Source organism: Athene cunicularia (assembly GCF_003259725.1).
Source record: "Athene cunicularia isolate RWA chromosome 5 unlocalized genomic scaffold, athCun1 chr5_part3, whole genome shotgun sequence".
NCBI classification, from domain to species: Eukaryota; Metazoa; Chordata; class Aves; order Strigiformes; family Strigidae; genus Athene; species Athene cunicularia.
Window position 1 is genome coordinate 2969543 of NW_020799103.1, and position 25701 is coordinate 2995243.

At 38.4% G+C, this 25701-nt stretch overlaps 1 protein-coding gene across 2 annotated transcripts in view; it reads right to left on the reverse strand.

Moving 5' to 3' along the window:
- HIPK3 (homeodomain interacting protein kinase 3) overlaps positions 1-25701 on the reverse strand; it is a 73875-nt gene that overhangs the window by 16205 nt on the left and 31969 nt on the right. For both annotated transcript variants that reach the window (XM_026850815.1, XM_026850816.1), the window contains 6 exons: positions 8837-8960; positions 4653-4772; positions 2680-2766; positions 1659-1843; positions 726-885; positions 229-352 (listed from right to left, as the gene is read on the reverse strand). In XM_026850815.1, the coding sequence (XP_026706616.1) occupies positions 229-352; positions 726-885; positions 1659-1843; positions 2680-2766; positions 4653-4772; positions 8837-8960 (800 nt within the window). The remainder of the gene's footprint in view (positions 1-228; positions 353-725; positions 886-1658; positions 1844-2679; positions 2767-4652; positions 4773-8836; positions 8961-25701) is intronic.

The window sequence follows — 25701 nt, forward strand, 5'->3', positions numbered from 1 at the left end:
GGGTATACTCTGGACTGCTTAAACCAATTTCCGCAGATGCTGATTTGCTATTTCTTTCAGAAAATTGCAAGGTATCTGGATCTGACTTACATGCTATTTTTTTAACGACATGATAAAGTCCTTTTAAATATATAGCTTAATTGGATATAATGGAAAACTCAAATATTGCTAACAGACAGACAATAACACTAATATTTTAGGAACCGTAAGAATTACAGTTAAACATACCTTGAATAGTAGGAGGACATATAATCAACGCCTGTTGGAAAACATCACTGCAACCAAACTGAGCAGTTCCTGCCTGCAGTGGTATCCCTCGGTGCAAAACTGAATGGGCAGACGCAGTTAGTGCCTATGGGAAGGGATTCAATGCAGGCAACGTTATAACCGTGAGTCTATCTCTCTCACACACCTGTCCCACCAGCTTATATAATAAACAACGAAAAACCAAACCCAAAATAACTTCTAAGCATTAAAATTTCAACTACATTTCACAGGAAGGGGTTCTGTTTGGCCACTGGAGGGCACTACAAGACAGCGCTGCTTGCTGTATTGAAACTTCATTTTGGTATGAATGATTTGTTTAGAACATTAGGAAAAACGTGAGAATAAAAGTGATAAAATCTTCTGTCTTAACAGATGTAATTTTTTCAATTATTAAGTTATTTAGAAAAACTTCATTACTTGAGTTTATAATTAAAAAAACAAAAAAAAATTGGTTTTACCTGACTTCTTACCGGACCGATTTTGGTAAAGCTCGCAGTCAGGTTAGCTGCACTGCATGAGGCAACTGGTCTCATAAGCGATGTTTTATTGCGATTACTTAAGTCATACAAATTTGATCTGCATTTGCAAATATCCATGATATGAAAACAGGACTTCACTCTATCAAGACCAGAAAAAAAGTGGCTGTAATCAGAATTTCATGTCGTTAAATGTACAAAACGATTCCCCAGAACACAGAAAAAAATTAAATAGTCCACAGCCCACATTTCCATGCTTCACAGAATGGCATCATACACAGAAGTAGAGAAAAAAAAAAAAAAAGAAATAGTGCTATTACTATGTTCATGTTACGCCTTTGTAATCCACATTTTAAGATCAAGGATACTGCTATTTCCTGCTCCTTGCACCTAACACCATTTCCTAACAACTGGGTACCAGCAGGAAGGATAGTAAACTGAACGGATGGAAAGCTCTTCCAGTGAAATGCTTGCACTTTAGGAAATCCACAATGAAAGAAACACACAATTCCAGAACCGCAAGAAAACTTCCGATATATTCCACATTAACCATGCATAAAAGAAGGTATCGGAGTTGCTCATCTCAAGAGGAAATGCCTACCCTAGCTCTCAGTGACTGACAGGAACTAAGGCTGTTCACACTTCCAAAAACCAAGCCCAAGTTTCTGCAGTGTTGGAATTTAAGAACCAGGCATTCAAATGGTAACTTAGAAATCTATTGCTTTAAATGTAACTGTAAAAAAAAAAAAAAAGTTTCCTTGACTAAGTAGATGTATTTAATTTTGCAAGCACTTGAAAGAATTCTCTAAGGCATTACAAAAATGACAAAAGATTTTTCTCTCTACAAACAACACTATTCTACACGTGAATCACTACAACAGAGATTTTAAAAAATCATTTTTGTGTGTTACATACTGGTTGCTATGAGGAAAATCGAGGAGGTGCTTCATGGTAACAAAAGAATGGTTCAGGGTCTCAGCTGGAGTGATTCTTAGATCAGCGTCGATAAGCAACATTTTCTTCAACAGACTGACAAACTCCCTCCTATCTGCCTTCTCTGCCAACAGGTCACTTCCTTCCAAATCCATCACCATGTTCACCTGGCATCGAGCAAACCAGTCAAATAGAAGACAAGTTTAACTCTTTCCGTTATTGTTTTCTACTATAAAGTAGTAATATTCAATGATTTTATCATGTGAGGCACGGGAATTTGCTGGCTTATCCCGATACAGTGGGCTTGGAATTGATGACATTCCTCTGCACACACACTAGTCCCCTTGCAACCTCCCCAGCTCAAAACCCCTGAAGGCTTTATTCTAGTCTGGGACATGGAATTTAAGCAGTAAGATTTGGGATAAAGGCCTTTATGTGGTCTTACTTAAACTACAGAGGTAATCTTCAAAAAACAATTTCAAATGTGTATTAACGACAATCTTGTAAAAATATTTTTTTATTCTCTTTTCAAGATATGGCAGAGAATGAAAAATTTCCTTTTGTTATTGACTAGAGTTATAAAGCAAAGGAAAAGTGAAGAAATATGCAATTTTTAAAAAAAAGAAAGGAAAAAATAATTATACTGATAATTATATTGTTAAGATAGCAGGATCCATATGTGCTCTTTTTTAACCCAGAATGGCAGATAAGATGGAAGCAAAAGTGTATGTTATACATAAAATGAAAGGGTTCCCCCACCACAAGGACAAGTACTATTGCTTAACACAAGCAATGACAAAGGAAGATTTTTATAAAAAGCCCAAAGGGCTGACACAGCTAGACATTTCCCTTAGAGCAACAATATACAGAGAAGAATGGAGATGACTGATATACAATAAGTAATATTCTGAAAGATGTTTATTTCAAAACGAGTAAAATGGTTTAAAATCACCATTCGTTCCCCCACATTCCTTTTGCAAAGGAAGAACTCTTTAATACTCACGTGCACTATATCATCCAAACTGTTGAAAATATACTTTCTGGCCTCTTTAGACTTCATACCTGTCTCTGCCTCGTGCTCTTCCAATGTCTCAAAAAAGAAAAGGAAAGCTGAGTTTAGAAGTTGACAATAAAGGTCACATATTTAAAGTTACTTTGTAGTTATTTATTGACCTAAACCTCCCTGGGTTTTTTTAAAAAATAATATTTCAACTGTCTATTTGTATGCTGCTTTGCTGCCTACTTTCATTTTCTAAATCAAAATACAAAACCTACTAAATTTCACATCTGACTGATCACAGTACTGGATTCCAGTAGATGGTTTGTAAATCATACAGGAAGTGCTGAAAGCCTAGCAAAAAGTTGTTTAAGAAAACTCTCTCGTGTACTTATATTTTTATATATCAGAGCTTTTTCTATCACTTGCATTTTACCAATTTCCTTAAACTGAGACCTTTAACTACAAACAGCAGCAACATCATATCACAGTAAAAAATAAAACAAAACCCAAACTGTTCAATTTCTCTTTGCTTTCTCTTCTGTTAGTTTTATACTTCTATTCCTCCATATACACAACAGTAGGTTTAAGTATTTAAATACTGAAGTATGAAACAAACAATTCAATCCTAGAGAATGAATGTGATCACTCATCAGTGATTTATGAGCTGGAATACCACTTCCTGTTACAATTTTCCTCCTTCAACACAGACAGCACCAGTAGGCTGGTGTTGCAAGAGGCAAGGCAGGACTGCAGGGGAACAAAAAAAATAAAAAAATAAAAAAATTTAACAATAGAGATTACAGAAAAGTTTCCAAAATTAACTTTGACAAAACCTGTGAGTAATGACCAGTGGTCCATAGCAAAACTCCTTTCTTCCCCCAAAACAGCCTTTAGTCTGATGCAAGAGAATTAACCTCTGCAAGGTAACAGCTTCTGAAAACGGGGAGGGCTGTTTGCATCAAGAACTTGTTTAGGTTCTCCGATACGGGGAAGCCAGATGTAAAGTGCCACCTAATGATCAATCGCCCCCAAAAAAAACCAGAATGCTGGAATAATCAGGACGGTGTAATTGGAGAATCCTTACATAACCTGACCCTGCAGCGTTACGACAAGGCAGCCCAGCCCCGGCTGCTTGGCCCAACGTGCGCCGGGGATTTGTGAAGTTACTGTGGAGAGTTACACAACTTGTGCTTTGAGCTCGTCAGCTGTTTGTTACTGCAGAAGTTTTATGTCAACTGTAACTGTTTCCTGGCTCCCCGAGTCCTCCGTAAATTCAGTAAAGCTGCACCACGAAGCGAGACAATTTAAAATAAATATATATATCTTTGCGTAGAAAGTTAAAGCTCTGCTTATGGCTAGTGTGCAATAATGTTGCTTAGAGAGAAGCAAGGTGTACAGACCACAAAAGTACATTTTTTTTAAATTTCGTGTGTTTTCATCGTATTGCAGCTTTGAGCCCAGTTTTAGCAGGAGATCTGAAGGAAATGAGCTGTACACAATCATGTTGTTTCTTAAATCTCCTTTTTCTCCTAGGAACTCCTGATCCCAAAGCCAGTTTTGAACAAATTTTGACAGAGCAGTTTGGGCCTCGGAGACAAATTCTTTAAAGTGAGAAGTAGGAACTGAGCAAGGAAAAAAGACAAAACAAAACAAAAAAAACAAAACAAAACACCACCTTTAGTACCTCTGGAAATGTGAGGCTTAATTTGAATTGTCCACTGGGCAGGGCTGTACTGGCCACCACACAGCCTGCCAGCATCACCAGACCTCCCTCTGGGCCAGGCAGCAGGAGGAAAAGCAGGCATGAGCTCAGAGTGCTGGTTTGGGGGAATGGGAAAAATGGAAGGGACACAGGGCAGGGACAGAAAAAAACACAGGAGGTGCAAAAGGTGCTAACGGTGTTGTGGTGATTCTTGGCCTCTTGTTTCTCTGCTCACAAAGTAATATACTATTTTCTACTACATTATACTGTTTACCTTTAATCTCCAACTAGAATATGGTGCATCCGTTTCTCTACAGAAAAATCTTGCAGTTTTCGTTCCCATGCTTAACAACTGCTCCCCTGGCAAACCTTGGGTCTGTGAAATGTAACGAATCTGGGGAAGGAAAAAAAAAACCACAACAAAACAACAAAAAACATGGGAAATAATTTACTTCTGGCTTTCAAAATCTGATCCACAGCTAAAAACTTGTCATTTCATTTTAAAGATGGCAAAATGAACCACTCTCAAAGCTCCATTGTTCAACATCTTACGTAGGGGAGAAACCTAACACTGAGCGCTTGATACTGCTCTCTCGGTCTCTCAAGAGAAAGCCATACATAAACAAACCTCTGAAGTGACCTATATAAGCAAGCTTTTAAAGTTGAGTCACAGAAGTGAGGAGCCAGGGAGAGTGGCTGTCATTACCTCCTCAACCCATTCAAATCCTAAATGGAATATTTCATCCTAAACAGGAAAATTAGTAGGAGTGCTTTGCTTGCAGACAGAATCTCAAATAATTTTTTTGCATACTCTCACGAGACTAGATAAAAATCCTTCCCGTTTCCTGTTTGCCATGTATCAGTCTTTTACATGCCTGACACACCTGCATTCCCAGGAAATGTTCCGCTTGGAAAGGGAGTGCGCGTACAACCTCTAGGCATCCAGCAAAAGACACCGTCCTTGTCTGAGAAAATCTGCTACTGAATGTGATGGGAATGGACTAGCTTTATGCTGAAAGGATCAGATGCTCTTTTCCACTGGAATGATCAACAATTATTTTAGAATATGATTTACTATGCATTTTGCATTACCTTATAGTTAATGTTTAGAGTATTATCTAAAACAGTTAAGATTCAAGGCTTCAACAGAAATCTGTTGAAACAACACGTGATGACGTGTTTTAGCTACTCTATATGCAACATTAACTGTCCAAGTGGGGAGTTATCTCAGAAGTAATACTTCTTTAAAAATTAAATAAAACACCTTTAAGACAGACATGCTGAAATAATAATTGGCAATAACTGAAACCAGCTTGTTGCAGGTCAGATGCCAGCAGCTAGGGCTGAAGGTCTGAGAGGACCGGGGGCTGAAGGGTGTTGGGCAGGGTCCCACCTCACATGCCTCCAGAGAAGGGCTGCTGGTGTGGGCCAGCCCCTGGAAAAGGTGGAGCAGCCAAGGAATAAGAGAGATAAAAGAAGGAAAAAAAAAATAAGGACAAAGTGGTGAAAGACACCAAACCAGAAACTGGGAGATGAGAAGATGAATCCAATGGATGACAGAGGATGTGAGAGCTCGAAGCACCTCAGAGGAGAAAAACTGATGGGCAGTAGAGAGGAAAGGTACATGCAAGGCTTCTGCTGCAAAATAAGTGACAGACCAAAGTGGGGAGGAACTAAACGCAATGCTGCCAACTTTTGGTATCCTCCGTACTTCCTTACATCAGGAAACAAAGAGAATCCCACTCTGACCAGAAATATTTCTAGGTCGTTTAGTTGTTTTCTAAGCATATTATAAAGTCTTAGAAATTAGGGGGGAAAAGACAATGCACTAATTCAAAAGTTTAGCAGTTAAGCACCTGTGCCTGTTTTTAACGAGTATTAAATCTCAGAAGACACAGCTATTTTCCACTGAGAAGTACAGCTGTTAGTGGTTCTAATCACAAATGAATATAATAACCAAGAGCTTCCTTTCAAGGGCTAGTGTGTTGACTGCCACATACCAGGAGGACAGAGAGAAATGCAGCACAAAGCCCTTGCCTGTTCGTTTACTCGGTGACACACACCACATAGCAGGAGGAAAGGAATTTCCTTAGGAGCCATCTCCTGGCGAATGCTATACTCACGTACACTGAGGAAAACCCTGAATCAAATTTCTCCCAAGCAAGTTTTGCAGACCTGCTTGAGCACAATGACAAGTCTGTCTCGAGTAAGGCGATTCCTGCTGGCGCAGAGGAGGTTACAGCTCCTCTTCCACCACGACTTCTCCAACAAGATGATCAGACAAGTCGCTAGATGAGTTATTAACTGAAGCTTCCAGCGAACTTGAATGAAAAGTCTGTCTTTAACTACATGCCTTTTAAACTCAGTATTCACTTGTAAAGCAAGCAGAAAATCTGACGGGCATCAAGATTAATGATCCTACTGATCCATGTAGTCCTTGGCATGAAGGACAGCATCCTGGAAGGTGGCTGTCACTGGTGACCACACTGTTTACTTGCACTGTCCGGCAGTATCTAGAGGTTGAGCCACGTTGGCCCTCGGCCTACTACATCAAGAAACAAGCGATAGGAATGGGCTGTCATAAGGACCTGGCTCTCTAAAACTGAGAAAAGATAAGCCAGTGAGCCCTTTGAATAAATAAAACATACTAAACCGCCTTCATCTGCCTGGGTTTCGTACCTGACAAGATGGCTGTGGTGCAGCAGGGGAAAGGAGGTCTTGTCTTTTCAAACGAGACTTGGTGTTATTCTGAAAAAACATCCTCATACCCATGAGCTTGAGCTTTACACTTACTGCTCTCTGTACAGAAGTCAGATGCTCACAGCTACATCAGTCTGTTGGCACACATTAATTAACCATCTGGGCTGCTGCCATCATGACAAATCACAAGTTAATCTGAGGAAAGAATCGGGACACAGGCAGCATTTTCCACCACTCAAACCCCTACTTCATCATAAGTGACTGAAGATGTGGTCCAAAGCCACATTCCACGTGCAGGAGCAGCATCTTGCCTATATGCACGATCAGAAGACCATGAACTGGGCTCACAGGTCCTTCCTGACCCCCAGCAGCATCCCTTTTAACAGCTACTTAGAGCAGTACAGGGGGTCTAAAGGGGAAATAATCCTGGAAATTAGGTATTTTGGGCCCTTCCTCCTCCCTCCCTCTTTTTTTTTTTTTTTTTTTTGCAAGTCCATATATCTTAGTTTCTTTCAAAATAAGAGGTTAATAAATTTGCCAAGTTCTTAGAAAATTTTGACAAAGCATTACATATGTTTTCCAAAAAACAAATGCCATCACTTGTTCCTTAAAGAGTACAGTGAATTATATGGTTGTTAGGTGTTTCCTCTTTTGTTCTCTGTTTTAATAGTAACACCCAGCACAAAGGTCTAAATGCATTGAAGTATTAACCCTTGCTCCACTCATAGCTCACTTCCTACCCATAAAACGCTGAATTTTGTGTAAATAAACTGAAATATGAAACTTTACCAAAAATCAATATAGCCCCTGACAGTGGTTTTAACAAATTTTTAGAAAAGTAGGTCTGATCTGTAAGTAAGGGGAGCCAAAAGCCCTACCTACATGAAGATCAGGATTTGTATAACCTAAACAACATGCTGGAGGAACTGCCCCTAAACTGAATTTTGATTCAAAGATGTAGAAGTTAATAAGAAGCTAGTGCTGTTACATCTGGGATTTTGGGGAGACTTCTTCACTTCCAAAGTTCAAAACATGGTGGGGATTTGTCAGAATACTGATTACATTCCTTCCAAATTTTCACATTATGCTACAAAATTAAAGACTTGTATCTCTTAAGCATTTTAAATAGAATGTTCTACATCTTTCATTAGAAACAACCTTTTTTTAAGTCAGCTCACTATATGCCAGTGGTGTCAGTAGTTGAAAACTCCCCCAAAGGAAAGGCCCAGCTTTACCATTGCATTTATACCGTATTATTGCGACGGTTGATTCTCGTTCCTCATAAAGTACAGGCTCCCAAATCTTTCAGCTACGCTGGATTTCCAGAGAACATCAAGAATTACTCAGATGACAACTAATCCTGATACCTGAACAGACATTCCAGAGTCAACTCTGCTCATGGCAAGTGAAAGAGAAATAATGCAATGACGGTGGCCGCAAACTTTGGTTTCCATCAGAAAAAGCAACTTCAATACTAACAGTTATTTTGTAAAACAGGAATAAAAAAAGCGTGGGGATTTTTTAATAAAGGACAAATTAAAATTTAATTCAGAAAAGCAGCACAATATACAGTTTGCTCTAGAAACAGTATTTATGTTTCTAGGACAATCAATAAGACTAAATTAAAAGGACTAAACAGACTTGCAAGAAATACTACTTAATAGGGGATATTATCAACATTTGAAATCCTGGATTTAATGATCTGAAGTTCTTAAGGTGCAGAAAGTGTGCATATGCTTGTGAAATTTATTCTACTACCTGGTCATATTCCAGTGCTCCTGGGTACAGTGGCCATCCAAGAAACAGCTCTGCAATCACACACCCTAACGACCACATGTCTATGGCTTCACAAAACGGCAATCCCAGTATGATCTCTGGTGCTCTGCAAATTAAACATGGTTACTGAATTTTTTTCCTTGGGGAAAAAAAAGATAATTCAACAATCCAACATTGCAAAAAAAAAAACCCCAACGAATCAAAACAAAACTATATCTGTTATTTGAAAACACAGGCTAACAATTTCAATCAAATCATAGCATCAGAAAATTGCATTTTTCTTTATCTAGATAATCCGTGGTAAAATTTTGCAGCTCTGAGACGTTTTTTTTTCAGGCAAGTATCAGTTTGCTACACATACGAAAATAACTGACAGGCCTGTAAAACAGAATGTCACTGATTCAACGTTTTCGCTTTTCCTCCAGTATGTCCCACCAAATGATTTGTCTACTCGATGCCATATGCCTGCAACTACATTCTAAACACAATACAGTCATTCATCTCAAAAAACAAACAAAGAAAAAATTTCATCTGAAAATCCACTTGCACTGATTCAAACTGGACAGTTCACTTAAAGCTATTTAAAATATCAATTTAATTACGTAACTGCAAATCCCTTAATACACTCAAATCAGTTTAATGTGATCAATTTTTAAATCACTTAACTGAAAATATTGCACTTGGTAAAGAAAGCAGGTCTTATTTCTCACCTAAAATGAATGTGAATTATTTAAGCAACAGTATTTGACTTCAGCAGCTGTGTCAATACTAATTTCTCTGGTTCTTGAGTACAGAAATAAAGGGGCTTTTAATGTTTTTGTTCACGTGGAACAAAACTCAAGTATTTCACAGATATCCATTTTAATTGCATCTGTTCTTTTTAAACTTTCCTTCCCAGTTCATTCAAGCTATTAACAACAGGGAAAAGAATTCAAATAGACCTGCATGCTAATACAGAAAGACACCCGGAGAGGTAAAGTATTATTTAAAGCATCACACTATAACATGATTTACTTTTAAATCAGACAATCTGTTGTTAGCTTAACATGTCACAGAATGGTAGGAAGGTGGTTAAAATTAACTGAGTCATTCTCATTGCAGCTGAGCATTCAACTGACCAGGCAACACTCTGGTGGGGAAAATCATGATTTCTCACCTGCGTAAAAGCTTAAGATAAATCTTACACGTCAACACATGTTGCTGTATCATATTGACATTCCACACACAAAACAGAATCTTTGGCCATAATAAATTCCTACATATCATTTATCTTCTCCTCTCACATTCACCTTGCTCAAAATATTCTTTAATTCACCAAAATGTACTGGATTGGAACAAATCCCTATTTTCACGCTACACAGACACAGAAGCTATTCTGCTGTATTACAGTAGACCAAGCGCTGAAGCATCTCCATCCCTTTTCACAAGGGGTAGTTGGCAGAGGCTGTATGCAGACATACTCCAAACTCCAAGGACGCACATTCACTGCTGGGGAAGGACTCCCAAAGCTCTGCCTCATCCCTGACCACTGAAACCACCTGGGCTTCTGCTGTGGGGAAAATCCAAGACTTTCCACAGATAAGAAAGTCGACAGGACAGGATATGCTGTTAAATATTTATGCACTTTCCATTCATGCCAGCGCTTCAGCTCTTCTCATCCCTGTCACAAACCGTTTCAGATGCGATTATACGAAGGATAAATCTTGTCACGCTGGCAGTGAAACAGGAGAGGCTCAGTTTTCTACTGCCTTCAAAGATTTGATTACAATAAACTTCTAGGGATCAAACATAATGTATTTTTGTAATGCGGGATCATGACACTGCAGTAAGTATTAGCTAGTTTCGTTATCCGAGAAACAAATTTAATATATCTAGATGCCACAAGACTAGAAATAGCTGTAAGAAACGTCTGCCTTCGGCTGCTGGCTGGGTGCCAGCCTGCATACGGTTGTCACCGATATCTGTTAAAATACACTTCCTTTTGTTGTATTATGTTACAGCCCTGAATAGTTAATGAATATACACGCAGCCTATGGATATAGGGGCTTTAACAAATGCTTCTGCTAAAATAAGCTCTTTAAAACCTCTTACATTTACTCAATGGTTAATATGTGCACCGTATAAAAATAACCACCGTCAGTCAGGCTATTGCTTGTCTCTTTTGGGGGATAGGATTGCAAATAAAAGAAGGATAAGGGTAGATATGATGACAATTTTTTTTTAAAAAATCTACTGTATATAGTTTCTATATAGTAATCTGTTCATTTTTCAGGGGTATCAACTAGTTCTGTAGGTAAATAAATAATAAAAGTGCTAATAAATCTAAAGAAAAGGGATGTATTTAAGGAGAGGCAAGACTAGTGCTCCTCACTTCCCAACACCTGACCTACTATCCAGAAAGGAAGAAAAAAATAAATGTGCTTCCAAACAGGGCTACTCGCACCTCATTATAGTACAGTGAAAAATAATTTTCAGGCTAGCTTCGAGTGAGGACAATGAAGAGCTGCTACTCCACAAAAATGACAAATTCGCTTTTTTTCAGGTTTAACTGCTCTAGCACGGCCTCATCGCTGGTCCTTAAAATGGAGCAACTCTCCCACAGAAAAGTTACAAAAGAACTTGTACTAGGTTAAATTACATTTAGATTGGTTTTAAGCAGCTCAAGTATTTTTGATAAAGGAAAAAAAAAAGTTTGTTAATGATATGCTCAAAAGCACCTTTCCCCTCTCCTTTTAAACTTCCAGTTAAAATCTATTTTGACAATCAGGGAGGAAAGGGTTAGAGAGGAGGGAGCAATTCTTCAAATTTTTATTTCTTTTAAGATGATCCACAGCTCTTTTTTTCATGTAAGAAAGAGTTTTACATACAGCTTAAAAAGCAGGTATTGCCTTTCCTAACTACCACCATAGATACTAAATTAAGTGGTAGGAACTCCAGATGTTCCAACACAGTCACTTTAACACCAGATTATTCCAAAAAAGACTGTAATTTAGTGCTTTTCTCTCTCAAAACACCACCACACACACTACTGCTTAGTATTTACTGCAGATGACAGGATGCTCAGTACACCAGAAGCTACTGTAGTCCCCAACTTAGCAGACAGCATCTGTTTTCCCACCCCAAGACATCAACAAGAACACTGGAATTTTCTAAATGTCTTAAAGATACCAAATCTTACTTAAATATACACTTAAATGAAATCAAAAGCAAGATTTTACAGAGAAAGCATCTACTTCCTTTTTATCAATGTTAATTAAACATCCTGGCTCGCATCAGCACTGGCGTGGCCAGCAGGGACAGGGAAGGGATCTGAGCCCTGGGCTCGGCACTGGGGAGGCCGCCCCTCGATGAGTGGGTTCAGTTTTGGGCCCCTCACCCCAAAAAGGCCATTGAGTGACTCGAGCGTGGCCAGAGAAGGGCAACGGAGCTGGGGCAGGGTCTGGAGCACAGGTCTGCTGGGGAGCGGCTGGGGGAACTGGGGGGGTTCAGTCTGGAGAAGAGGAGGCTGAGGGGAGACCTCCTGGCCCTCGGCAACTCCCTGCCAGGAGGGGGCAGAGAGGGGGGATGAGTCTCTAGAGCCAAGGAACAAGGGACAGGACAAGAGGGGATGGCCTCAAGCTGTGCCAGGGCAGGGTCACACTGGATATTAGGAAGCATTTCTTTACAGAATGGTTTGAGACATTGGAATGGGCTGCCCAGGGAGGTGGTGGAGTTGGGAACTGTCAGTGTAAGGTTAACGGTTGGACTAGATGATCTTCAAGGTCTTTTCCAACCTCGATGATTCTGTGATTGATTAAAAACATTAGCACAGACCTTCATTTAGAATTTGAAATGCAATATTACTACGCTGGAAAAATTAACTTCATTAAGCAGTAATTCCTAGGCTAACACATCTGAAATCCTCCTTTCTTGCTTGGCACAACGCTGCTCAACTCAACTCTCCTGAAACAGACTTGTCAATTGGAAATATCTAAAAAGATGAAAGACACAAATGAATATTTGCTTCAGTTCAGTTGTTTATTTGAATAGCCTCATTTCTATTTATTACAGCACAGACCATGAACATACACAGTATTCTATAGGCTTCTGTAAGCTTCTGAGGAAAGAAACAACACAATTTGTTCTGTTAACTTGAAGACCAAAACATCTCATAAAATAATTTAGCTTCAGCATGTTGGCCAGCTTAGAATTATGCAACAAAGTTGTAAAGTTGTAGAAAAAATTTTACTCAAGAAGTAAAATAATTCCTCTCCGGAGTGTTAAAAAAAAAAAAACAAAACACAAAAAATACCCCAAAAAAACAAACAAAAACTTTACAAAAAACCTTAGCATAGTAACAGAAAAATTCTTCCGACCTTTACGCTGGTGTAACAAAGAATAAAGACCAAGAATTAGCCCTACTAAAAAAATTAGTCATGACAAAAACTGTAAGAAGTCAAACCATTTCTGATGATCACTACCTGGAAGTCTTCAGTCAGAAATCCAATTTAGAACAAAAAGTTAAATGAAAAAAGCTAAAATCCAACAGTTAATATACATAGTAACAAATGAAAAACAGCGTAAAACAACAAAAAGAGCAGCTTGCTGGAACTGCTAATGTCTACAAAAAAATCTGTTGAATAAATGAGTAATTTCTCAAATACGTTCCCACTGAAGGGCCTGTAACAATTATCGTACCCCCTCACATATCAAGGAAATGAGATTAAGGATTGAGCAATTTTTATTTCTATTTATCTTCTGGCAGCATGAAAGGGTCGATGTATCTACTGTCGACCACATGCCATTATTTTATTTATTGACCACCAGGTTGCTACTCTCCAGATGAGAGCTAACTATATAAATAGCCTTCCTCCCCTCACGTCTCCCACTCCTTTCTACATATCCATGTGACTTCTCTCCAAGACCAAAACCTTTAGCCACCACCTACACCAACTTCCATGCCAGAAGCGGAAGATAACGGTACCCTATGAGGAACACGGAGCTACTTCCTCTCTCCAGGCTGGACATTGACAATGCTGGAATGTTCTTGGCAATGTAAAATTCCTTCCAAACAGGCACATAAGCCTTATCAAGCCATTTTGACTTTGTAATTTAAAACACAGTCTCTCCCTAACTTTTGGCTTCCGTATAACTCATATAGCTGACGGGAAATGCAGACACCATTTCTAATAGGAGCACGCAACACAAAATTTATATTATTCTCATATAAGCCCAACATTACTACCCCTAATTACCACTATTCATTGTGTCAATGCCTAACACTTCATCTGCTCAGGATACAGCACACTGTCATCATTATAACAAACGCTTATGCAAATAAGTCATCAAAAGGGTAGGATGTTCATCTTTTTTTATTAATGACTTGTTGAAAGCCATCCTATGGATCAAAAGAACTAATGGAAATGAATCCAATTTACAAGAGTTGTAGTCAAAAGGGATTACAAACCTGACAATAACACCACCACCCCCATTACTAGTGTAACACAAGCATATACTTTACAACAGAAATAACTAGATATGGGTTGTGGGACGTTTAGTTGTTCTTCTAAAGAAAGGAGGTCTAAGAGAAAGATCAGATGCAGTGAAGAAGTTAATGAGAGACAGTAATGGGCATTCTGATGAGTATTCTCGTGTACAATTCCTTCAACTATCAATCTTGATGAATGTGGAGGAGTGCAAACCTTTCCAAGAGATCTACCAGAACATAGACAAGACTCTAGGCTAGAGGAATCCAAATCAAAGGTGGCAATACTCAAAAAAACCCACAGGCAAGTAAACCTCAATAATGTGAAAGATGAAAAATGAACCACGTAATGACAAAATCTGTGGATGCTGAAGGATATAAAGAACACGTGGTTCTCTAGTGCATTTGTGATGGACTTCAGAAGGAATTTCAAACATACAATTAGATCAACACAATGACAGGCAGTAGAGCATACACTGTGTATAGTAAATCGTAGCGAAAATTAATGTACATTGTTCTTTAATTAAATAATTACTGACAAGAATTAATAGGTTACAAATTAACCAACTTTCCAACAACAACAAAAAAAATCTAGACAGCTTTATAGATTACTCAAGAAAAATAAATTACAACTGTGAGCAAAAATAATCAGAGTATCAGTATTTATTTTTAAAGGACAAAGACATATCAAAAATTACTATGCCTTATATAAAACTAGTGATATTCCCTCACCTTGAATAGTGTGTGTTCATTTTTGAATTCTGGGTTCAGTTTTGGTCACCCCCATCTGAAAAAGGATACAGCAAATAGAAAAGACGCAGAGAAGGACAATATAAATTAAAGACTTGAAGAGACTTAGGTACAAGAAGAAACCCCGGTTAAAACTATAAAGCTTCAGGAAAGAATGAATGATCAGTAACATTACTCAAATTATATATCAAATAATGGAGGAGAAACAGGCAGGTGTTTCTAATGCCCTGCCTCACTACAGAAGACCAAGGAATCCCCCACCCCCTTGGAGATTAAAGGCTGAGTCAAATATTTTTCTTTAAAGCCAGAATACAAATAGCCTTTGAATCATGGGCCACTGTTGAGGTTAAAAAAAAAAATAAAATTAAGAGCATTTAAGACTGGATCAACTGAAAAAATATGCACAAGAGCTCCAGTTTAAACAGTAAGGTTCATATCCATGTACAATAAAAACAGTCATCAGCTGTGTAGAGCTGGAAGAAACTTGCGTCAGAAGATACTGAAGTGCAACCTTCTGCTCTGATAAATCTTCTCTGGCAACAAAACCAGCAGAACACATTGACCATGGGTCTGATAACATATGTATGTCTCACTTCCTACATAATAAACCCACAATTGTTGCACAAAGATTAAGAGCTACGCAAGCAAATCCCTTGATCCAAACTAAACAGTCTCTACAGTCGTCTTCACGATCAGAATAATTTTTATTTGTAATGCCATTTCATTAGAGTAAGAATTATGTCAAGAAAATTTAACGAAGTCTTTAAAATAAAGACACGTTACAGATAAGATGTTCGCTTGAGCGATTTCTTTTTTTAAGAACGCTTTCATAGTTGAATTGTCTCTTGTTTTTAAACCCACTGAGATGTTAGAATACAGACTGGTAGTGTCACGTGTTAAGATATATTTGGTCTTTGAAACGCAAGTATGGTCCACTATGCCAGACAACGAGCTTTCCTCCCTATCCTGTGAAAGGATTGTCACTGTAAATCTAGAATGCAAAAGTGCATTATAGCTCTACATTCACAATCCTGGCTTTTCTTGTACATTTTAGTGTTCTTTTAACCCTGCTATGATTAGGCATTAGGAAGTGCATAACTAGAAATATTTTTTTTTTTTTTTGGTTTGTTTTAAACTCTAAGAAGGTAAGAGGATTTAAACCGAAAGCAAAAATTAAGCGCTCAGAAAGAGACTCTGGAAACATTAGTTAAGCTGAATAGAGGCATCTGTGTCTTTGAGGTGGCCGGAAAGAATCAAAAATATCGCTTTGCTATTTAGGGCGATGTCACCGTATATCACAAAACACGGGGAGAACAAATATGTTCAAGAAGATATGAGACGTTATCCTCTCATTCATAATTTCATTCTTCCTTTGAAGGAGTTCGGTGCACTGGCAGACCCTCACATGGCAGGTGATAGTGAAGACAGGAGGAAATGAGTCACCATATCTCCTATAAACTTCTAAGGCCACGGTATTGCTGTGGTGTCCACAGCACTGCGGAGAAGGAATTCTCATTTCCTGGTAGAAGGAACTTCATTTTAGCATAATAAAACTTTCTCACGGAACTATGCAACATTCAATGGCCAGAAAAGACCTACTTAACATCACAGCCTTCCACTGATATATATAACGGACAAGAACGACGTGCAGCTGGCAGCTTAACTTCCAACTCTGATCCGACCTTGAGAGGGAGATAGGATTTGAAAACCTCACACAGAGAGTAGCTCAAATATGTAACTACTTACAAAAAGCAGCAATCACTGCGGGGGGGGGGAATAAAAAGTTAATTGTAACATAGGGCTCACGACTGAAGGAGGAGGAAAAAAGACAAGAAATTAAACCAGACAAATAACAAATAAATCCTCAGTAATTTCATCAAATAATACAAGTGAGCTATCCTAGTGCTCTTTCCTGGTAATGAAGAATTTCATTTTGGAAGAGCCGTCATAAATTTTAACCTAATACACCTTCTCTTACCACTTACCAGAAGTAGTGATTATTAATTATTTTGTTTTTTTCCAACCGAGAATAAGTGACTTCAATAGATTCTTTTCCACTTATTCACTATCTTTAGTGAAATGAGATGTTGATTTTAATAAAACCAGAAGATGTTTATGCTTCTGCTCTTCATGATTTTGTTTTCCTCGGAAAGACTGCAGCTTACCAAGTGATTTATTTATGTACTTGATATGCTAAGCGGTTTTTGAATTACATGAAAATTAAGCAAAGTGGATTCCGATGCAGCAATATAATGAAGAAAATTGTGTACAGAGAAACTCTTCAGATGCTTTATTGGTAAATAGCCTGCAATTCAATATATTTTATTTACATTTGGGATAGCAAAGTGTCAAGATTCAAAGCATTAAATGAGGTTACTTACCAATAAGTGAATTTTCACCTTATTTCTTGGTTTGTACATCTCTTACTAGAAAGACCTAGACACCCTTTCTTGTGCTGTTTTGCAAGCAGTCACACTAACTTCCTGGGGTGCAACAACAGCCTATGCATCTCATTTAACAAGACTGTCTCTATGGTATAGTGTGGTGCTCCTGACATGCCTCCCTATATGCTACAACCACCTTCAGGGGCTTTTTTTTTTCCTCTCTTCTCTTTCTTTTTATTGGAGCAGGACAAGAGGAGGGATGGGACGGGAAAAGAAGCAACACCCAGAAAATGGAAACATTCAAAAACTTGTGCCAACACAAAAATCCAAGCTGAGCTGGTGAATTGTACAAATCATTTTTCAAGAAAACCTAGCTTGAAATTATCTTCCTTGGAACAGAGATAGAAGTCAGAGCAAGCACAGGTAACTGTGGAAGACCACGCAGTGGGGCAGGTGGCAACCACAAACTGATCTCCACCCAAGGAGAGGATCAAACACGAGCAACAATTTCCAGCTCTAAACAAGCATAAGAGAAAAATGAGAACAGCAACAGCGTGGGAGATCTCCAGGCCTCAAAAAAACAGAGATGCCAGATCTGAATTCCCCCCACCCTTCGCTTTGTTATTGTTGATTTTGTGGGAATATCAACTTCTAACTCTATAAGGGTCTGCATGGACTTGCAGCGCCCACACACAACACCTGAACAAGAGGTAGGGAGTTTCTACAGAAGAGTAGTAAGCACAGCTGTCCTGGCTTACAGCATCCTCACCAAGAACAGCAGGACTTCGTGAGCCAGTTTAGCGTGAAGGTTTCTTCTGCTTTCACCCCTGATGATGACGCTTCCTGCATCTGGACTGAGGGTACAAAGTCATGGTTGTCCTAAAGAAGCAAGCAGACTGGTCCTGCCATAAAAACCCTACCAAGGGACTCCCACCAGACACAAGACAATGGATAGAAATATCAGTTTCTGATGTGACTGATAAGCATGAGGATCTCTCTTATTTACATTTAAATGGATTCTTGCTTTGACATAGTTCAGGTAAAATACCAAAGAACACAAGGATATGGGTGTTATGTCGAGAATCACGTAAATCATAATATGTTACTTTATATTAACTAGCTATAAAAAACCCAAACAAACAAGACCAAAGGAAAATGTACCCTGAAGACACAAAGGAAAACTCCTTTCATCTGCAGCAACACTTGCCTCAGTGTTTGCCCTCCAACACAGAACAACACCACGCCTGCCTGCTGCAAGTCTGCAGCTCAGCCCCAAGAGCTTGATAAACCATGAAACTGTTGCAATCATTTTCTAGCACACACCTGTTGCAGAACAGTTGTTTGGGTAGGCATACTGCAGTGGAGATGGACACACCATAGAGATACCTGAGGAAGTACGGAAACCTGCACACATCCTCATCCGTTGTCAAAAGATTTTGGGTTTTGCTGCTGATGCAAAGTCATACTGTGATGAAACTTTTGCAACTCGGACTGATAAATTTTGACTTAAAATTACATTGCTTGAATCACAGAAGGCTCACCAAAAAATCAACACAAATATTCCTGAACAGGCAGAGCGATGTCACGCCATTCATCTCTCTCAGACCTCCAGATCATTCTGTATTCATACAAATTAATATGTTTATCTTATTTACCTTCCTAGTAACGTTCTACATAGTATTGGAATGAGGCTTTCACAGTCTGTTACCCTGACTTGTAGGTGGAAGGTTGTTGCCCTTGCCACAATCTTGCCCTCAAAGAAAAAATTTGTCAGATGAAAAAAAAAAAAAGGATTTGTAATTGTAGAAAAATTTAAGTATTTTCATTCCAGAAAATTTATGTAGTGATACTGGATTATAAACATTGTCAAATCAAGAATCAAACACTGACATCATGACATCAGGATAAACAGAGCAGGCTTGTTAAAGTTGGTTTATTTTAAAAGACAAGAAAAAGACTTGTAGGAGAAATTAACGTTTTAAAATAATTATATTGGATTAACAGCAACATCTGATCACTTAAAATTCAAGCATGCAGAATTAAAAGAAAGTGCTGTCTAGCCAAATGTCAAGTACTGAAACCACAGCACCACACAGTGAACAGGACAATAATCTCCTATGTAAGTTGAACACCAGAATCCATTTCACTTTGGCTATTCCCCTATATAAAGTATTATCTAGTCACTTAATAGCTATAAAAAAAAAAAAAAAAAAAAAAAAAGAAACATTACAAGTTATGACAGAAAACCTACAGAGCAGCAACTGGGACAGGTGGGTTAACATACCTGAAATTAAATCTGCTTTCTCAAGATGACACTAGTTGAGACTTTTTGATGAATATTTTTAAACACGTCTAGGTTCTAAATGTACTGGATTCATACCCAACAGATATATGTCTGGCACAATGTTTTATTGGGATCTATTGCTTCCATAAAACAATGCAGAAAAATACACCCAACATACCATATGCACCAACATTCAATAACCTTAATTTTAGTTTGTGTGCTGCTGTAGTAATTTATGATGCACTGGCAAGTGAGCTGACTGGTTGACCTGGTGAGTTTTTCCCCATACAAATTTCTATGATTAGACCACTGGTGTAAATATGACACCACCAGAACAAGTCCATCCTTACCCATGGTTTAGTGTTCCCACTAACATAATCATGAGGAAATACTGAAGAGCTTAAGCCTTGGGGCACTGTGGAAAATCATCTGTCAATATTCTGACAAAAACTAAGAAATTACGTTAGAAAATCTAAAGATTGTTTTTCTCCTCCCCACTGAATTAAACCTATGGACTACTAGCAAGGAAAATTACACGAGTCTATTTTGGTAGGCTAGACTCTAAGTCTTCAGCCTTCCAGTATGTCACATCACCTGCTTGCCACTGCACTGCAGTCTGCTGAAAGTATCCATATACAACGATTCCTTCATGTGTTTCACCCCAACCCTGAACCCCACCAGTACCAGTCTGCTGGGTTTTGCCTTTTTGTTCTCCTTAAACACTTTTTCCTCCCTGCTTTTCTCCTGTTTTTCCTTCCCTGGTATCCTATTTTAATTTATTTGTCCTTTCCTGTTGAAAGGGGAGCTTGGCTATTCTTAGAAGAGTTTCAGATCCCAAAATAAACTGCTTAACTATGTATCTATTACATCCAGATTGATGCCATATCAGACCCTGACAACATGCTGCAACAGGAATGCGACTACAGCAAAGAACCCCAGCAATTCTTCCAAGCTCTGCTTTGCAAAGATTTTTAAAGTAACGATACGTACAAAAATGTAACACACTCTACCCAAACATTAAAACACAGGGCAGGGTATTTCTTCCATTTATTCTTCCCACTACATAAATCCTGATGTCATTTTTAAAGCAGCTCTTGCCCGAGATCTAATACTAAAAACCAGACCCTCTACCACCACACTAAAGAGGAGGAAATCAGAGTAATTGGATTACAGAGGGAATTATTTTTAATCAAGTAGAATAATTTTTCTGTCAGAGCAAATAAGAGTTAAAAAACAGGTAGTGCAGTTTAAAGAAAAAAAAAAAAAAGATAATGATGGGATCTAGATAATAATTGGATAACAATGTCAGCCTTTCATCCAAGTAAACCCTTTGAGTCCAGTCCCAGACACTAATAATTGCGAGCAGCTCATTACTTATGGCTAAAAACTCTATTCTGTTCCCAACACAGACAGACACTCACGTTAGGAAGAGGCACACTTGTTGACAATATTAACAGAAGCAGCAAGGATCAAACGGAGAGGGAACTTTCCCCTCATTAACAGAAGTGCTTCTGCTCAGACAGGGCTGTAGCACACCCACTGCACAGTGCTTTGAGCTGGTGTTGTAGAAGAATTTTTGTCTCCAAGAGAAAAAGGAAGGAAAAGCTGTCTTCACTGCCCGCTCTTCTCAATATATAAAGAAATTATTACACCGAATTTCACAAGACTCTGCAAGACGCTGCTGGCAAAGTGTGAGGAGCAGTAAACATTTCCTGAACTTTAAAAAATAGAAGCAGTAGTTATTTCAAGAATACAACTGTCCTTTCACTTGAACTAATTAAAAAAGAATCGATGTAATACCAATAAAGATTATGAAGCACTCTCAAATATGTCCTAAACTGAGAATTGACATATATACCACATAAAATCTGTAATCCAGCTAAGTACCGTACTACATCAGGGAGAAATTCTAGTTTCAACTTTCAAATGACTTGCATCAAAATACAAACCCAACACATGCCAACTAAAAATGTATTCAAAACGCCTATGACTAACAAAAGCTGCAAAAGCAAAACCACTGGGAAGTCTGACTGGTTTGCATGTGATACAACCTTTGGCCAAACCCTGAACACTTCCCTAAAGGCTAAGGTATTATGAAATTCTACACAGTAGGAGTATTTACTGGGTACTCCTGCTCTTTGAAAAGATGAAAGCTAAAGTTCACTTAACGAATCTCCTCTAAAATGGTATTTGTGGTTTCCTTGGAGATGTGGAGAAGTCACACTTGTTTTGTTTACAGCATATAGGAATTTTCCAAGAAAAAAAAAAAAAAATCAAATCAAAGCATTACCTTTTCTTAGTCCCAGGAACTATTTTTAGATTATGTTGTCGTACCACAAATTGACAGGACAAACTTTCAAAGGCCAGCCCTGCCTCATGTCATCCCTTTTCAGTAAGGCTCCCAGTGCTGGCCTTGCTGTGCTTTCACTAGCAGAGTCAGTATTTCTTTTTGAGTCAAGTTCACTAAGTTTTCTGGGATTTTTACATTGTGTTTTTCACTTTAGGAAGAAGTCAATCTAAAAATGTGTTACCTGCATATGTTTAAATTAGAGGGGGGTAATAACTCTTAGGAAAAAACCCACCTCCCAAAAGGAACCACTACCGCTCTGCTTCAGCAGCGTCCCAAGTTTCCTACCTGCAACCTGATCAGTCTCTAAACACACACACTTCTAGGGGGAAATCTTTGTGTTCTGAAGTTCCTTTGTAGTTCTTTTCAACCACTGACATCAGCCAAAGATTATAGGTGAAATCAGAAAGGATTGTTACCATAAACTCAGAGGGATTTTTCTATAACGTGAGTCAGTCTGAGTGTTTTCCTTGTGAAATCTTGATTTTAAGATTAACAGCAGTAAAGAGTCAACTTTATGATGACTATTCATGAATAAGAAATTCTATTATCCATGATTAGGGCAGCATAACCTACGACAAGGAGAGCAATATACTTAAGGAAATCCTTGGCAGTAATCCCACTGCCAAGACAGACCTATAAATTTGTTTAGAATTACCCAGGAAGAACTGCTGTCAACGAGCCTGGAAAAGATTCTATAAACAACATATACATTAATGATGCTGCTGGGACATGAGCAGCAAAATTACCCATTTTCAAACAATTGACGAGATGCTGGAATTCTTGAAGCCTTATGCAGAAGTAACCTCTTGAGAATAAATAGTTGGAAAAAACAACAGCATCACATCCTCATCAAAATAGAAGAGACTTGGAGACTAGCAGCATAACCTTATGAGGAAGAGAGTCCATTAGAGCATAATGATAAATAAGAATATTTTCATTAGTTGTTTCAGAACTAGACTAGATGACAGTGACAAACCTTTTATTATTTTCTGGCTCCGATGCTGTAAATGCCCTTAGGAAAATAACCTTGTGCTATGATTCAAGATTACAGATTTTTTTTAAAACATAACTGAAAATGACCAACTGGGAAAGACATAAAACCTAGCAGACATCCAAAAAAATCCCCTAAACTGAATTTTTCAAAAGAAATTTTAATCTGAAGATAAAAATCACTATAGTCTACAAAAACTATGTCAATAACTTACCAAATCTTGGTATGGTACTGTGAGTACCTAAAGACAAAAAGCTGCTTCGGTGAAGTCCCAAGGAAAGAGGTCTTTACCCATACTTAGAGAACTCAGCAACTGTCTTCTAAAATAAAAGGTAAGATGGTCCTGCTCCAAAACAGAGATTACTACATTCTGCTATCATTTTATGCTCTCCAAGGATGGTCAGCATAATATTACAGTGTTGACTTTAAGGCTTATTAAGCATCGTGTGGCAATTAAGTGCATTACAATCACTCGGTTTTCTCCCAAAGATAGTTAAAATTTCATAGCATAAGAAGAGATTATGTACATTTTTGCAAGTTATAACCGTAACAGTGGAACATATTTATGGACCTGCTGCACTTAAACCTGATGTAAACGGGTTTACAAGTTTTATGGGTGTGGAGGCTTCTCAAAGATGCCAGGTCTGTTTCTAAATCATTTTTATTATTTTAAACACGACAAAAATAGACTCGCTATCAATCGCATCCCCCTGATTTCAGTTTAAGTTCATGTGCAGTCCCATATGAACTGTGCAGATGACTGGTTGCCACTTACTTTGCTTCCGTTATCTTTCCAATGTCAAAGCAGCATGGTGAGCTATCAGGAACACTAACCAACCAACTTTATCTGTCAAGATCAGAGGGGAGGGGGTGTTCAACTTCGGTTGATTAGTTTCATCAAGGAAAAAAAAAAAAACCAAACCAAAACACCCTAGTCAGCTTCAAAAAATCTGAAACAAAAAGACTGTGCTCAAATGTCTTACATCTGGAAGGTTTAAGGACTCTACAGCAGCATCTTTTAATAAAGAATGGCACGGCAATCTTAACAAGGCACGCTGTTAGCAGCTCTACCAACTTCAAGAGAGCTACTGAAAATAGTCTTTGTTCTACAGAATAAGCACATACCTCACTGTGTTGTGTATTTCTTATCCCCCACTGGTGCCAGTATACCCACTGAAATGAGAAACAAGTGAAATCGTAGAGTTTCTTTGTTTCACTGTTCAGTGCAGGGAAAAAAAAAATGTTAAAAATCTATGAACTGAGAGATTGAAGTTAACTGAAAACAGTCATCATGCATTTAACCAGCTATCTTCTTCCTCCTAGTTGATATGAACCATTGCTTGATTGTCAAACCACTGCCCGTACCCCCCTGGGAGGGGATGAGGATGGGAGCTGAACTGTGTCCAGGGGAACTCTACGGTGAAAAGTGACCCCCGGGGACACCTACTTAACAGGGCACTGGCTTCATAAACTTCTCCCAAGCATCACTGTGCCTCAACGCAAGCTCGCCGTGATTTAAAAAGCAGTGTATAAACGAACGCATAATTACAATTGTCATAACATTTGGTATTTTTCAAATAGTAAACAGGAATGGGCAAAAACTAGCTGATGATGTTAATGCTCACACATGTCAACAGAGCTTTAGATAAGAATGTCCTGAAATAAATACCACCCAAAGCCACTGCATGTGCTACCACTTCAATAAGGAGTTATTGCTGTGTCATAACCATGTTAAAAAATAAAAAAAAAATTAAAAAAAAAAAATCACAAAAAATTCGAGGCAATGTTTACAAGTTGCACGATTACTTTAAAGGTAATTATTTAGCTGGAACACATGACTCGTATTTCCCTATGAAAGGCTCTCTACTTAACTGGATTAACACACTATTGATAGCTAAATTCCACTGCCGGAGGCTACTGTCAAGTCATCATTTCCAGAACAAACCTATAAGCTATTTTCTTTCTGTGCAGGACTATTACAACAAGCTCATCATGAATTTGCTCCCAAAGTGCTCTAAAAAAAAAAACTGTTACAAAGAACATTCAAGAGATGCATGACACAGGATTACCTGTTCTAATGAAATCAGACCGTACACCAGTCACAGGTTGGAAGGCTAAATACGTTTCGCAGCCAACCAAGAAATGAACATCTAATTTTTCAATAATTTTTAGTTTAAAGACGATTCGATTTTGATGCTGCGAAAATTAACTATCGCCTAGAACTCAACTCCCAGATGTTTTCTAGGGAAAGTAAAGCTGCATTCTCAGGAAACATTTCGCATGAATATGTCTGGTTTTGCTATCAAAAGCAACACTCAGACATGTACGCTCACTTTCTCCACCCACTTAACACACATGCGATACATTGGAGATTTATTAATACACGGTGAAGTCAGCTAGGAGAGAACAGAAGTAACCTATGTCAAAAATACATTTTTTGCACAGACATGCACAGAGGGTAATGCTACTGGAAAACACGCTCTGTCCTGCGCTGCTCACCCTTGCAGAGCCCTCCCTCACCCCTCCATTTCTGCGAGATGGTAATGCAAAGGTAGAGCAAGGAAGAGCAACTCCTGACCCCTCCATTTTCATGCAATCACCAAGAGCCATGTCAATACAAACAT